At 47.3% G+C, this 16754-nt stretch overlaps 1 protein-coding gene across 1 annotated transcript in view; it reads left to right on the plus strand.

The window, feature by feature from the left end:
• LOC144729136 (arf-GAP with GTPase, ANK repeat and PH domain-containing protein 1-like) overlaps window positions 1-16754 on the plus strand; it is a 69939-nt gene that overhangs the window by 20300 nt on the left and 32885 nt on the right. The window contains exons 6-10 of the mRNA XM_078609093.1: window positions 278-412; window positions 4998-5125; window positions 5469-5663; window positions 7325-7411; window positions 10019-10123. Coding sequence (XP_078465219.1) covers window positions 278-412; window positions 4998-5125; window positions 5469-5663; window positions 7325-7411; window positions 10019-10123 — 650 coding nt within the window. The remainder of the gene's footprint in view (window positions 1-277; window positions 413-4997; window positions 5126-5468; window positions 5664-7324; window positions 7412-10018; window positions 10124-16754) is intronic.

Genomic DNA, 16754 nt, shown 5'->3' on the forward strand with positions numbered 1-16754 from the left:
ATGTGGACATTAAAATATATTTCATATCATCTTTTATATACATAAACTAATTTCGTTAAAAAAGCTTTTCATGTTTAGTTTGTTGTCCTTCCCCCGGTGGTGCGAAAGAAGCTCAACATGCATACATGGAGACTACGGTGCTTACATTGTTGTGCATGCTACATGCGTCGCGATGATACAGATGTTCAAGTTGTCTGTATTATCTCACCGTCGCGTCATCCCCGTCGTCTTGGCGACGACGACGACCTCCACCCCGTCGTCATTTTCGGCGGAGCAGATGCCATCAGCGCCGCGAATCCGCGCGTCATCGACGACGCGCGCGCACGCAAGCTCTCCGGCGACCTCAAGCGCTGCACCTACTACGAGACGTGCGCCACCTACGGACTCAACGTGGAGCGCGTCTTCCAGGACGGTACTTGCCGCGACGCGCCACCACTCGTCCGCAGAGCGGTTGGGCGGGGGGTGGGGCGAGGGGGGAGGGGATGCTCCTTAAACTCAAGTCCTACGGGGGTGTGCGTCGCATTTTGCCGCTCGAATTGCACGCGGTCAGGAAAAGGTCGCAACGTGGTGGGTCACGAGGACTGGAGAGTCCGGTCATCGCTGAATCAGAAGGTTTTTCGTTTGTTTAAGCGAAATTCTTATCCAGTATGGCTCATCCATTTTTTTTGAACAAATAACGATGAATGTATTCAATGTCCTCAAATGCTCTGCAATCACTGTGTTATTTCGACGCTAGTGGAGTATTTGAAATGAATCCTTGCAATACTTCCAAGTTATCAGCTGAATCTGGTAACGATGCCAACTTTTGTGCGACCAAAAAGTGACAACTTGGTGTTGTGAGATTCTCTATTTTGTTTCCTGTTGGAATAGTTGTGCCACTTGCCTGTCATGGTACGTGCATCGTTATGTTTTTTTTTATTTTGTCGAGCTTACAGGTAGTAAACATCACATCCATCACGGCCTTGTCGGACACGATCATGTCCCCAGAAAGCAGCAAATCTACATTTTCGTGTTATCTCCTCTCTGATAAAGCGCAATAACAGGAAGTCTCCGTGGGGGGAAAGTTATAGAAGCGATGAAGCTTAACAATTGCCTTGGCACTAAGTCATTCTACGATCAAGTTTCAAGTTTTTTTTATTTAGCCAGGTAACAACCAAAGAGACCAGGATAGTTTCTGTTACAAGAGGGGACCTGGATTACCAAAATGACAGAAGTGAAACTATTCAAATAAAGGACAACGATGAAGCAAGTAGGAATTAGATCAAAGACAATTGTGTCACGTGAGAAATCGTCACATGCCTACGAATGACTAAAGGAAGAAGTTGTCCGGCATGACAAAATTCCGCCTTTTTGTCTGTGAGATCGTGGACGAAAGCAGTCGCTGGTGGTATGAGGAAGACGGGAGCCTTTTGTATTGCTTCCAGGCTCGTGCCTACGATGGATCACGGGGGGGCGCTATTAAAGAGAAAGAGGTCTTTCTCCAACCTGCTTTCTAGAATGGGACCCTTTTATACTTCTTTCCCCGGGTGGGAGGGGTGGTTGTCAAATGCGAGCACCCAGATCCGGTCATAATTTTAAAAAGGATCTTTATTTAACTTTAGTTTTGCCTGATGCGCTCGTGTGCAAAAGCGTGTGGATTATTTATTCTCGCTGTGGAATAGAAAAAATGTGGTCCTCCTCCGAGTGCGCTGAAAACATGGCAACACATACATACACTGTGCTGACGATTGTTTTTTTTAAAGGCATTCAGATTACAAGTTATGGTAGCGCAGCCTGCTAAATAATTGCCGCCTTGCAGAGCGGAATCAGTTGCGTAGCCACGACTTGAATTTTCACGGAATATATCCTGAATCGTTGACTGACCCGAAGGTGGCACGTGACTAGTGTTCACAGTGATAACAAGATGTATAAATGGATGTGGTGTGAAATTAAGTCTTGAGTGTGTGCAGGTGGTGCAACTGCACCGTGTTATACGGATTTGGGTGGGGGGGGTGCAGGCATCAGGCTATGGAAGAGGTGGGGGGGGGGCGATTTTCAGTTCATTCCTTGCACCATCCCCCACGCCAATTACACTAGGCTACTGGATAAAATATTTTTTTATATTTTCAAAAACCTCCATCCATTGAAAACATTGCTGCCACTGTGCCTCTGTCTGACTTTCGTTTTTTTGAAAACGAATTTCTTTAGAACTGCTTTTTGTGTTTAGTTTGTTGCCCTTTCTGCGCACCTCTCGATTAGCATGGTTGGCTACGTACGGTGAGAAGTTCAACATACATAGAGCAGTGTAAATGGGTACACCGCAGTAAGTTCATCGTGTGCGGTGGGTCAAAGTGTGGGTACCATTTTCACTTGCAAAACATCTGACCGGTGTGGAAGAGCATGCTAAAAACACCCTCTAGAGGAGCTGTTCTCGACCCCTTTCTATTGGAGCCCTTCGAGCAGCATTGGCATTGAGCGATTAATTGCAGAGCTGTACCTTTACCTCTTTGCCCTCGCCTCCGTTTAACAGAAAAGGTAATTATGAGTTTTGACGGTGACTGCACACCGACGTGGGCTTCGTGCATCTGTGTGGTTTTGGTGCTGAGCCTCGAAAAAACGACAACGATATTCTACAGGATGACCCTCCACGGGGAGCCTGGTAATTAAGCCGAGCCTCGTTAGAGCGATTAAATCCTGTGCCTGTCACGTTCTGGCTTGTCACCGTTAGCTGGGGTGAGCTGCCAAGCGACCCTTGTGAACTGCGGATAACGCGGAGCGCCGCGGCGGGAAAAATGCCGGCCGAGAGTTTTTTTTCTTCTTCCCCCAATTAAAGCGCTATCCTCCCGACGTCAAGTTCGGTTTCGCAAAATATAAGTGGAAAGCTAATACCTTTATGCACTTTAGTTGTACTTGGCTATTTTTAGAATCTGTATTTTTGCGTAGGGGAAAAAGAAAGAGTTGTTATTATGCAACCCCAGCAATTATATCCATCGGTGGTTTTCCTCGCTTTATGCGGGTTCTGTTTGTGCGATTTTTGCATGTGGGGCTAACCTCCCTCTGATTAGCATGATTGGCTACATACGGTGTGAAAGAAGTTCAACATGTATACATTTCTATCTAAAAGTCATGATATTATGCGGTTTGAATTCACACATGCGGCCTTACCTTGTAAAGTATAGTATATGCAGTCGGTCATTGGGGATGTTGAACCATACTTCGCCATGCTAGTAAGTGCAGGTTGTTGAACGGTGGGATCATAAATAGTTCAGACATCACGAATCACCTCTCCGACATTTAAATACATTAAAATCCGGATTTAAATACACCTGGAGTACAAGTACATATATGTGTGTTTGTGTTTATATCAGAAAATTACAATTTCCTTCTCCGCACCAATGTAATATTAGGATGTGTTGCTAATATCAGAACTGTGCTTGTATAAGGCACACTTATATGCATGTTTTACTGCATCTCAAATATTGATTTACGCACGCATAACAATTTTATTTTGCAGGTGAGGTCGTGAAGCGGTGCCATCTGTAATGGGTTAAAGAGGTTTTAATTAACGTCACTCGATGGGGCTGCTACAGTTCGTGGCATCTGGGAACCTCGCCCTTGATAATTAATGCGTTTTTCATTTAAAATAAAAGTCGTACATTTTACACAAGCGGAATGAATAATTGCGTTGGAGGATTGTGTTCGTATGATTCGGCAGATGGAAGGAAGCAATGGCAAGGTGTGGTGGCGGTGCAGCAAAATCTATTGATGTACTCTGCTTCTTTGCTCCCTTGTCTATGCTCCTTCAATAACCCGACGGTGGCCAGCGTGGCATGTTGTGCTCAAATATGCCCACACGACACGCACAGGGTAGGGATGAGGCCCTCATCCAGCACTGGTTGTACAAAAGGGCTGTACAAACGCAATTATAATATTTTTTTAAAATCTCATCCACCTTCAACAGTTTTCTAACCGTGCAATCGATGCCCAGCTTCATGTTAGCTACGCTTCAGATCTTGTAACACGTCGGTAATCCCTCTGCCAATGTTTCGTCATCGTGTGTGTTACCCGCCGTGATTACGGACCTTTAGTCGGTTTGACAAGTTTGACAGCTTGTCAGGTTTGACAAGTTCTCGTGTGTATGTCTGTGTGTGTGTATGTGTGTGTGTGTAGCCTGACACAAGCGTCGTGGTGACGTCACCGCCACTTAGTGGCGAATGGCGGTTGTTGTTGTTGTGTAGCCAGGGTGTGGGGAGCGGTTAGCGCGCTGCGCTATGAACCCGGCGACCCGAGTTCGATTCCCGCTCATGGCCAACACCCAGTGATGATTATCTGAACTGGTCCTGGGCCTCCCCTAGGTCGACTCGGCCTCAAATTAGTACCTGGTGTAAACATGGGGAGACGAAGGCGGCCGAGCGTGGTGCTGGCCACCCACCCCCTCGTGTGCCGTACCAGCCTTCATCGGTGCTCGCTAACAGCACTTGCCCCTACAGTCTGTGAAGGCTATACGGGGGGGATCTTTGCTTTGTCTTTGCTGCCACAGTGGCGTGATGTTATCTTCCTCACTTGGTATGCAGGAGGTCAGGGGTTCGATCCTGACCCTGACGCCTGGATATTTGGATCTTGCATGTTGTCCCCGTGGTCTCGAGGATTATTTTCTCTGGTTCCTTCCACATTTAGATGCATTCATTAAGGGTATTTGGCTGCTATAAATTTCCGAATGATAAGCCACTTCGTTAAGCTGTCATTTGTGGCCAGGTTGCTTCTGCAAAAATAAGCTAATAGCCTTTACCTGGTAAAATAAAATTGTTTAGTTTTATTTGTGTGTTTGTTTTAGTAATTTGCTTACCTTTCCTATACCTTCCATTCCCATCGTGTTTTTGTATCGTTTGTTGTAACGTCCTGACCCCGTGCCCCCACTGAACATCGCAAAAAAGAGCATCACAGCTCATCGGATTCCTCCAGCATTTTAAACATTTTGATTCTGCGTCTGTGTGTGTGTGCGTGCGTGCTCGCCACAGTTGCTCAGAAAGTGGTGGCAATGCGCAAGAAGTCCCAGCTCTCCGTCGGCCCGTGCCGCTCGCTGCCCAGCTCCCCCAGCCACATCCTGGTGCATTCCGCCTCCACCCCCTCCGCTGCCGTTGGCCAGGTGAGGAAACGCGGCCCCCCGCACGGCGATCCCAAGGAGGTCACGTGTCGCCGGAGACTGCTACGCGTTGTTTTCACTTTCGTGCTGTACAGCTCTGGAATTTATGTTCTGGTTATCCTGACTGTAAACGTACGCAAACGGAAGGCAAACTGATGACGTGCATGTACATCATCGGAACGGGAAAGGGTTAATGTTGTGTGTGTGTGTGTGTAAATTCTAGGTGGTGGAGGAGGAGGCAGCGTTGCGAGCGAGACTTTGTGCGAAGGCTCCTCATCCGTAGACGTGCACGTACATCATCAAAACGGGAAAGGGTTAATGTTGTGTGCGTGTGTGTAAACTCTAGGTGGTTGGTGGTGGTGGAGGTGGTGGAGGCAGCATTGCGAGCGAGACTCTGAGCGAAGGCTCCTCTTCTGTCCCGTCGACGCCCGGCGGAGGGCCTCGTGACGCCTCCAAGTCCCGAGAGGGCCCGGCCCCGCCATTGTCGGCCACTCCGACCCCCGTGCACAAACCCTCGCGCTGGCGGTCAAACATCTTCGCCGTAAGTCACGTGGACGAGCAGCAGCGCGTTTGAGGCTTGTCGTAGTAGACGTTTGTGGCTTGAGCCACTGGTTTTCCTGGTTATTTTTTTTACCTCTTTCTTAACTATGGCCTTTAATTGAGTTGTGTGAATGTATGTTGAACTTCTTTTGCACCGTACATAGCCAGTCGTGCTAGTCGGAGGTTCGGGAGAAGGAGAAAACTTGGTTTTGGTGTGCTATGCTGTTTGCGAGGGGGCACATTTAATTTTTTTTGTTTTTTTTTATAATTGCTATTGACTTGTACAGCATTGTGAGATGCAGTTTTGCATGCACGACGTTATATTCAAATTAATTGTTTTCATTATTATTACTGCAGATGTTTTAATGGTAGATACATGATGTTTGTAACACAGTATCCAGGTTCAAGCACACTTAGCTCCCGAGATGAGGGGATAATTAATTGGTCGTAGGAGGAAACCCACTCTTGCGAGTGGGAAAACTCAAAGCTCTGCACAGGTGGAATGGTAGAATCCATTGTTGTGTAAGGGATCTGCGAGCCACCCTCACGAGCACGCACCATGCAAGACACGACATCTCCGCTCTCACTACAACACTCACCAATCACATGCGCGGAAATGCGCTGGACGGGAGTCGGGGGTTCTAGATTTGAAGTTTTCGTGACTGCAAGGATTCATACTCTTTGGTTTTTTCGGTAAAGTCACGTAGGTAAAAAAAATGAAATAAATTAAATCACGACGTTTCGGGCGCAACACAAAGCGTCCTTCAGGTGGAGACACACTTTAGCGGTTGTGCTTCCGCTAAGTTGTCCCCACCTGAAGAAGGACGCTTGTGTTGCGCCCGAAACGTCGTGATTTAATTTCTTTTAATTTTTACCTACGTGACTTTACCGAAAAAAACTGAGTATGGGGGTCAGGGGTTAAAGGGCAGTGACGTCACCCGGACCAGGCGTGCCCGACGTGAATGTGTATTGGGAGCGAGGGCGGAGATGGAGGGGTTAAAAGGGGCTGTGGGACGTGTGTTCGGGGTCGGTTTTGGAACGAGTCTTGCTGTGCGTTGGAGAAATAAAGAAGTCCTTTAACCATTCTCCGACTCCTCTTCAGTTGTATGCCATTTCCTGCCCACGTCGTAGCACAAGTCTGCAACACCCAGCATTCCCAAGCATTCTCCCTTTCAAATTCTAACCAAGTTATTAACCCTGCTGAACTTTTGGAGATCTGGTGAAATATGGCCAATTCAACGACAGGTGGATGGACAGTTTCTCAAAGTGGCGGAGCATCGTATTGATGATAGAAACTTACGTGCGATATCATTCACCCCGATTTAAAGCTTTCGTGACTGCAGGGATTCATATTCTTGGTTCTTTCGGTAAAGTCACGTAGAAGGGAAATAATACAATAATAAAAATAAAACAATAAAATTCTCACGACGTTTCGATTGCACGGCTGCTTGTGTTGTGGCCGAAACGTCGTGATAATTTTATTTTATTATGTTTTCTTTTTATTATTGTATTATTTCCCTTCTACGTGACTTTACCGAAAGAACCAAGAATGTAATTCACCCCATTTGTATGCGCCCTTGGTAAATTATGATGTCGAGTGAAACCCCGAACTCAAGATGTTGAGCTTTTTTGTCTCTTTTTCTCTCTTCTATGCGTTTGAAGTCGCGGAAAGGCAGCGACTCGGACAAGAAAAGTCTGGACGGGAAATCGGACAGCATCGGCAGTGGCCGAGAGATCCCCATTAAACAGGTAAAGGGGGGAGCAGGTAAGGGCACAATGAGGCACGGTTCATTCGATTAATCAAAAAGAGCATAAGAGGTTTTATTCGTCATGCAATATCAACCCCCCCCCCCTACTTAAGCTAGGTATAAAAACATTGTACGAACAAGTTTGAAGATAAAATGCACTTAAGGAGAAAGCAATGAGGAAGTAGCAAGTCCCGAATTCCGTTCTAAACACATGGAGATGCGGAGTGCATCGGACCGCAGATGAAAACTCAAGCCAGGCCCGAGGAGCAGATGTTTTAATGATAGATGCACAGCTAACAATTGTAATCGGCTGCTTTTTGCATGCTTGATGCTGATGAGAACTCTAGAATGAGGAACACATGGACTAGGGAACATGCACAAGCTCGATGTTTCATATTGACTTGTGTAAATGAAGTAACTAGCCATCAAACAAAGGTGGTCACTGCATCGCGCGTTTTCAGATGCGCTTCTTTCCGATATTAGGAAGCCACTGGAGCTATGCACGTTTAAATCTTAGATTGAAAACTCATCCCTTGAGAATCGCTTTTTGTGTTCAGTCGTCTTTCACGCACGCCTCCGATCAGCACAGTTGGCTACGTATGGTGCGAAAGAAGTTCAACATCCATAAAAGGGATGATGTCAGGTGGTCAACAAACAGTCGAGTGGCAGCAACATGAGGAAAACGCCCAAGAAAGGATGTGAGCCACGGAGATGGAACGATGAAATCTGCTCGTGTGCGACAGCCGGATGGATTACTGCATCGCAATACCGAGGGATGACAGCAGCTTGGGGAGCTCACGATGATGATGATGGTTAATGAAGGAAAAAGTTATTTTTAAATGAAGAAGAGAGGTCTAGAATGCTGCAGACCAGTGGCGACGTTATCCATGAAGAAACTTCACAGGAGAAATTTGGCAGCAGAGGCCGGCCGATCTAGAAACTTGCCAAGGGGGTACAGTCCTGAAATGTCAGGCTTTATACGTCGAACCCTTATAAAAATTATAATAAGAGAATGTATATTTTTGTTATCGTAAATATAATAAAATACCCACTAATATTTTGGGGTCTTGAAAGGCGGGCGATCGCGCCTCTCCTCCCTCCCACATAGCATCTGATTAGTCGGGTTGCAGAAAGGAAGAGGAAACCTGTTTCAACTTTCATTGTCCCGTCAGCAGTGTCAGTGGTGGTTGTCAGTGTCGGGGGCCCGCGCTTTTGTCGTGCGGCGTGAATTGGATGTGGAATTGCAAAGACAAAGCCTCTACCACGCCTCTCCAAATCCCCACAGCCTCCTGCAATTTCCATCCTGCCTTACTTTGAAAGCTTTGCGTCGGGCACACGGAGCACTTGACTGATCTCCTGTTATTAATGCATTACAGTATCAGTATAATTACTACTACTATTTTTTGCTCTCGCTTTATATGTCTGACTGGCGCTCTCTCCGACGAGTGATGATCATTATTAATCACCTCGGCACTGCCTTGGGATGCTTTCCTTAGACTAATTGCCCACATTTTGTCAAGATAATGGCGGTCACCGATGGTACAAACTGAGAGGCGAAGAGATCGCGGGATTGGTCGGGGGGGGGCGTGTTGCAAGGACGCACGGATGGGTTGAGTGGCACTAGGGCGGGACATTTGATCGAGTCTGTCCGGCACGGAGGGTTCATTGACTTCGACGGGTCACACATTTTCCTTGTCGTTTTTCCTGCTTAAAAGTTTTCACGTGGTATCTTGCCGTGGAGTAACGGTGAAGCCCACCGAGCTTGCAATCCGGATGCCACCGGTTCTATTTGATCCCCTTGCACGGCAGTTGAAACAATGTCCACCCAGCGGTATCAATGGGTGTACACCCACAGTCGATCGGCAGGTTGCGCGTGGTGAGATCAAGTGTGGGTACTCGCGCACCTCTACCAATATGTCTGGGCGGTGTGGGTGAGTCGACCAAAATACCATTTATTGGGACCTATTTAGAGCTCCATCTCGTGGAGACACTTTTGCCAGCAGTGGATTGAGACGGTCATTTGCACGTTCGCACCTGTACCTCGTTTGCACTGTGCTTGGCTCAGTCAAGAGGTTGTAACTGGTAATCCTGCTACTGTGAGTCAAATGGCTTACTCACAGTGCCACTCGTTTAGATAGAATCACGCTGTCCTTTTTCAAGAATTTCTCTGTACGGTAAAATTTTCTTGTCAAGTGCAATACAGTCGGGAGGTATTGAACGCATAAATGCGATTGCATCCTCAACATAACTTGACTCACCCTGTCGCACCACAATGAAACAAACGGGAGGAATTATTTTTGAAAGTTTACTTTCGAACCGGACAAAGCTATTTTTAATTGCCGAATCTACGTATCCTCACATGCCTGTTGTTTTCACTGGGAGTAGCTGATCGGTGTGAGGAATGGAGGAGCTCCATAGATATTAGACAGTCCGTCCGTCATAGACAGTGGAGGAGTTTAAATGTCCTTGACCTGCACCTATACAGGTCTGCACACTTATGTTTTTGTTGCTTTCATTCATTCGCTCAACCTCTTTACCTTCCTGCCCTTGTAAAATATTTTCTCCACCACTGCCCCACCGCCCCCCCCGTTATCCCTTGTTCCCATAGGGTGTTCTGCTCAAGAGGAGCGGCAAGTCGCTCAATAAGGAGTGGAAAAAGAAATACGTGACTCTGTGTGACAACGGAACGCTCACCTACCACCCAAGCCTGCACGTGAGTTGTCATCCGTTTCGAGATCTGTCGGTCATTGCGCGTGGCTACTTGCGTCCGGGTGGATAGTGGTCGAAGGGGCGGCTGCTATCGACAAAAAGGTTTTCTCCGATTAGCGATTAGCACGGTTGGATACGTACAGTGCGAAAAATTTCAACATACATGTGCCCATAGACTAACACTACCCATAGACTCAGCACTGCCCATAGACTGAACACTGCCCATAGACTAACACTACCCAGACTCAACACTGCCCATAGACTCAACACTGCACCTCCTATAAGCACGGTTGGCTACATATGTAATATGAGGATATATCCGGCTCACTGACGTATCACAACTCATCATGGGGATTGGCTCTGCCGGTCTTGGTTTACAGCCAATGGGGGGAAGCCTGGGGGCGTGGCCCTGACGTGATGGAAAGATGACAGCTATGAGGATTGGTTCTGCTGGTCTTGGCCACAGCCAATGGGCAGATGAGTCAGGGGCATGGTCCCGGGAGATGACGAGGGAGCCTGGAACATTCCATGCAGGCTAACGAGGATTGGCGGAAACGTACCACGTGACCCGGGTATTAAATAGGGGTGGAGACGAACGACACGTGGTCAGAACGGGAACGAACAGAGGGGGGAGGTCACACGGGAGCGGGGCTCCGAGTTGCCACGTGGCAGTGTGTCTCTCTCTCTATATCTGTCCCTTCACGCTGCTTAGCAGTAGCGTGGAGTAACTGTCAGATAAGTTGAATAAAAGACGAATTCCAGAAGTCGCCTCAACGAGCTTTATTACACATACATTGCAAAAGAGGTTCAACTTACATACTGCCCATAGACTAACACTACCCCATAGACTCAACACTGCCCATAGACTCAACACTGCCCATAGACTCAACACTGCCCATAGACTCAACACTGCCCATAGACTCAACACTGCCCATAGACTCAACACTGCCCATAGACTCAACACTGCCCATAGACTCAACACTGCACATAGACTCAACACTGCCCATAGACTCAACACTGCCCATAGACTCAACACTGCCCATAGACTCAACACTGCCCATAGACTCAACACTGCCCATAGACTCAACACTGCCCATAGACTCAACACTGCCCATAGACTCAACACTGCCCATAGACTCAACACTGCCCATAGACTCAACACTGCCCATAGACTCAACACTGCCCATAGACTCAACACTGCACATAGACTCAACACTGCCCATAGACTCAACACTGCCCATAGACTCAACACTGCCCATAGACTCAACACTGCCCATAGACTCAACACTGCCCATAGACTCAACACTGCCCATAGACTCAACACTGCCCATAGACTCAACACTGCCCATAGACTCAACACTGCCCATAGACTCAACACTGCCCATAGACTCAACACTGCCCATAGACTCAACACTGCCCATAGACTCAACACTGCCCATAGACTCAACACTGCCCATAGACTCAACACTGCCCATAGACTCAACACTGCCCATAGACTCAACACTGCACATAGACTCAACACTGCCCATAGACTCAACACTGCCCATAGACTCAACACTGCCCATAGACTCAACACTGCCCATAGACTCAACACTGCCCATAGACTCAACACTGCCCATAGACTCAACACTGCCCATAGACTCAACACTGCCCATAGACTCAACACTGCCCATAGACTCAACACTGCCCATAGACTCAACACTGCCCATAGACTCAACACTGCCCATAGACTCAACACTGCCCATAGACTCAACACTGCCCATAGACTCAACACTGCCCATAGACTCAACACTGCCCATAGACTCAACACTGCCCATAGACTCAACACTGCCCATAGACTCAACACTGCCCATAGACTCAACACTGCCCATAGACTCACACTGCCCAGAGACTCAACACTGCACCTCCGATTACCACGGCTGACTACGTATGTTGCGAAAAAGTTCAACATACATACGTACGTCATAGGCGGCTGCGAGGCTGTGCGGCAGGCGGCGGAGGGGAATGCGGCAGATCCTTAGTGGCGCTGAGCTTCTATGCCGCCACGTCTATATGCTTCCCCGCCTTCACCAACCCACACTGCCCAGGGCGGTGAAATACAGCCAGATAATCCCCATGTCTTCTACAGCATGGGGAGGGGAGGGGGGGAGGCCTTATTTGGCATCAATGTGGTGAAGTAGGGTCATGTTATATCCCCCACCACCTGGATGACGTGTGGAGGCCCTCATCCAGCAGCAGTGGATTGACAAGAAGGGCTGTACATGTGCTCGGAGATATTGGCTCTGTCCGTTATTCTCAAATTATGATTTATTTACCCAGGAGACCCACGCTGAGTCTGAAGGCCCCTTTTTAGGAGGGTCCTGCATTGGGACGTTTGGCCAGCATTCTAAGCGGCTGGTTCGTGTACTTGTTCTCTCGCGAATCGATTACTGCAATGCCTCGCTGGTTCGTGTTTCAAATAAGGTCCTTGGTTGATGAAAAATTGTTGAGAATGTGGCAGTTGGGGTGCTCACCCGAGAACCCCATTGCGTGACCACATTTCTCCTGTTCTCTTATCATTTACACTGGCTTCCGGTCGTGAAACGAGTAGAGTTTAAGAGCCTTCTACCAGTTTTTAAAGCCTTGCATGGGCTGGCACCACCATATATTCACGAGTTAATTCATCCGTATACCCCCCTCAAGGTCGTTAAGACCTGCAGACTCCGCCCTTTTGTGCGTACCTCGATCCGGGCTGCGTTCTTGGGAAGAAGAGGGCGTTTGCTGTGTCTGCGCCACGGTTGTGGAATTCCCTACCGTTGGAAATTCTTTATTCCGACAATGTGGATACTTTTAAGTCTCGTCTTAAAAACACATCTTCTCGTGTCAGTTCATACTATTCACCTGCTCCGTCTCTCTTGGCCTTTCCTTGTCCTTATTCTAACAAGCGCCTTGCGACATTAGTGGAAGGCGCCATACAAATACATGTAAATTATTATTATTATTAATGTCTGTGTTTTTAGCTATGGGAGGAAACCAGAGAATCCAGAGGAAACCCATGCAGATCAGAGGGAGAGCATACAAATACCCCACGCAGAAAAAAGGCACCCGAGATGGGAATCGAACCCAGGTCCTTCTGGCTGCGAGACACAAGTGCCACCACTGTGCCACCCTGCTGCCCCTACTGAATCCAACTGTCCTGTCTGTCTCCCTCTGATATGGTCTCCAAACTATATCCCCTCCCTGGTGACCTGGAATGTATAAATACCCACGTGTTTCCTCCATTCTTTCTCTATGCCTCCACTAGAAGGTCACACTCTAAAGGATTCGTGGAACTTTTTTTCAGCAACATTTTAATTATCGAGCGTGAAATTGAACGGTTGCAATTGCGTGTGTGTGTGTGTGTCTGTACTCGTGTATGCGTGTGTGTGTCTCTGTACTCGTCTGTGTGTGTGTGCTTGATAGCAGCACTTGCCCCAACAGTCTGGTAAGGCTATGCGGGGGATTTTTGTCTTTGTGTGTCTGTGTACTTGCGTGTGTGTTTCTGTGATGTATGTGTGCTTGTGTTTCTTTGTGTGGCGAGTGAGACAGTGGTTAGTGCACTGCGCTGTCAATTGTTTTAGTGTAGTTTTGTGTTCCCACGTCTGCCCTCGCCACCGACACAACACGCACCGACCAGCGTGGGTTGAGACTGGAGAACACTGGAATGGGCGACCACCATACATCACATGTGTTATAGGTACAGGGCTACATTGCCAGCAGAGAGGGCAGTGTAGCAAAAAGCCATTAAACTGATGTACGCTCCGACGTCTTTGCTCTATGCCTTGACTAAATCCATTCTAATCAGCATGGTGAAGTATGGGCAAACAATCCCTACCATCCACACAGCATTGCGTGTTGATCCACCAGTGGATTGACAGGGCAGGCTCGATGTGAATTAATGAAAAAACACAGTTGTGGTGTTTTCGCTATCACGATGTTCCGTGCACTGCTGGATGCGCGAATCCTTGTGCGTTCGAGTGATCCCCACGCCACATCAAATGCGTTTGAAAGCGTGCCAAATCATTATTCCATCCAGAAACATATTCTGCTGCTGCTGCTGCATTTGGCCATAACTAGAGCTGTCGTGTGAAACTTGTAATTCAGTGCCTTGTACTTGTCTGTCTGTGTTAGAAGTTGGCATAAACCAGCCCAGTTGACCTGATGATAACCACTCGCTAACTGCCTCGCTCGCTAACTAACCCACTGCAGCAATTCCTCTCGTCCCAAATATATCGCCTCTTCATCCCAGAATCAGAATATTTATTTTATACTGGAGGAATCTGATGAGCTGTAAAGCTCTTTTTCACAGATCTCTAGTTGGGGCACAGAGCTACAACAACAAACAATACAAACACAAGGAAGGAGTGCAAAGTGTAGGAATGGTAAACAAATATTTTCAAATAAAATAAACAATGTGATTTAAAGCTTTCGTGACTGCAGGGATTCATATTCTTGGTTCTTTCCGTAAAGTAACGTAAAAGGGAAATAATAAAATAATAAAAATAAACATTTAAATGTTTATTGTGCCAGGTAAAGTCCACTGAGCTTGTTAGCTTATTTTCCAGAAGTAACCTTGCAACAAATGATAGCTCAGCAAAGTGGCTTGTCATGTGGGCATTTGCAGCAGCCAAAAACTGGAGGATCTGTAGAAAATTCCATGCGACTCCGGGGAGAACATGCAGACACCATATATACGGGCGTCAGGGTCTGGATCGAATCCACAACCTCCTGTATACCAGACGAGGTAGTTAACATCTCTCCACCATGGCACCACCGTTGGCGCCTGGGCGGACAGATGGGAGGTGGGTGGGGGGTTTAAGTAACTTGACCATTGTTTTAATTACTGCACAGGGAGATTTAAATTGTAACATCTGGATTACAAGTCCAGTGTGATAACCATTACATCATGGCACCCATCCGCCTGTTTACATATATTGCTGTATACCGTAGCAATACAATTTGGAACTGTATAGCACTGTACGTATGCCACCGCATCTCAGGACCATGTCCAGATAGAGTGGGCCTATTTATTTCGTCCCGCTCTGGTGGACCGCTATTATTTGTTGGCATTTCATTCCCAGTTCATTTGGCTCAAAAGCCTTTGGTGAAGTCGGAATTCCTCTCCATCCATAGATGCGTCGCCTATGCCGTTTGATAGCCTAGCAGTGGAAAATATGACTACTTCGGCATAAATACTAGGTTGAGCAGCACTTGGCATTCGAGATGGCGCCATTTCCACGGAAGCTCGCTGTTCACGAATAACAGTAATTTATATTTTTGTATTATTACGTATATCGTCTCGTGTAAATTCTCTTCAAAACGGTGCCGAATTTGTGACGGGCGCAGTTTTCTCCCCGCAGGTTGGTACAGCAAACCATAGGCGAGCAGGAAGGGCGGTCAGAACAGGCGTTAACAATTTCCCAATGCTCTGTGGTCCTATATTGGGATGTTTGGCCAAACTCTTAAGAACAGACTTTGGTGAACATTCCATTGAAAAAAAACATTGTCAAACATATATGTGGGTTGCCTCTACAATCACAAGTGGTTAAAGTTGACCTTTGGCCACATTTATGACTCATGGCGAGGTTGAATGTGAAAAGTGTCTCCGCTCTAATCGTGCATCAGATGGTTCTCATCGTTTTGTTGTTTAAGTTTTGGTTAAAGAGATAAAGAGGCAAAGGGAGGAAAGCGTTAATGTCACTTGTGTCTTTATTTGTGTTCATTGACCGAGCTGTCTTGTGATTGCCTCTTTTCTGCCGCCCTTAATCAAGGGATTCTGCTCCTGATTACAGCGGTGGCTTGAGCTACATTCAATTAGCCTTTGTAAACATGCTAATTACGGCGTAACGAGTGCTAATTACACCCGGGACAAAGCTAAAGTAGAGCACCCATCCAAACAGATGTGCATTTTTAACCAAATTGTTATTAATTAATTTATGTACTTGCCCTGCCTTTTTTTCCCTGCTAGAATAGTAATTCCGTAGACGGCGTGGGCGAGTGAGTACGTGAGTGTGTGTTATGCGCAGTGGCAGAGCAGCGAGCAACCTGCACTATGAGCACAAATCGCCAAAATTGGTGGCGAGTGATATCTGAATCGGTCCTGGGTATCGATCCTGTGTGTCCCCCCCCATCAACCCCCCCATCCTCCCCCCCATCCTCCCCCCCCCCTTCACCAAACCTGCGCTGACAGGCATGGTGAAGTATAAATATAAGGGCGGTGACGTGGCCATATAGCTGTCGCGCGTTCTCCGCTTGTTGGCGGAGGTTCATGCTTCGAAGCCAGCGGCCGCGCTGGTTATTTTTGTTGTATTTAGTCGGTTGTCTTTCCCCTGCACCTCCGGTTAGCACAGTTGGCTCATAATGCAGTCTGTCACCATGGACGATGACCTCTCTTGCATCGGGAGTCAGTAATCCTTCGTCATCTTACGTGGTTGTAGAGTTTGATTACTGTGAGTTCGGTTGCGACTAGCAAGACCAGCGTTTGAACGTACTGCGTGAAAGAAGTTCAACATGCATACGTACGTATTACTCTAGGTGTGCATTAACTGTTAAACTACACGCTGTCTGCTTCGCTCACGGTAGACGTGAATAGAGCCCATGACGTGATTTGCAAGAGT

This window comes from Lampetra planeri, chromosome 31 (assembly GCF_965212315.1).
Source record: "Lampetra planeri chromosome 31, kcLamPlan1.2.h2, whole genome shotgun sequence".
Classification (NCBI taxonomy): Eukaryota; Metazoa; Chordata; class Hyperoartia; order Petromyzontiformes; family Petromyzontidae; genus Lampetra; species Lampetra planeri.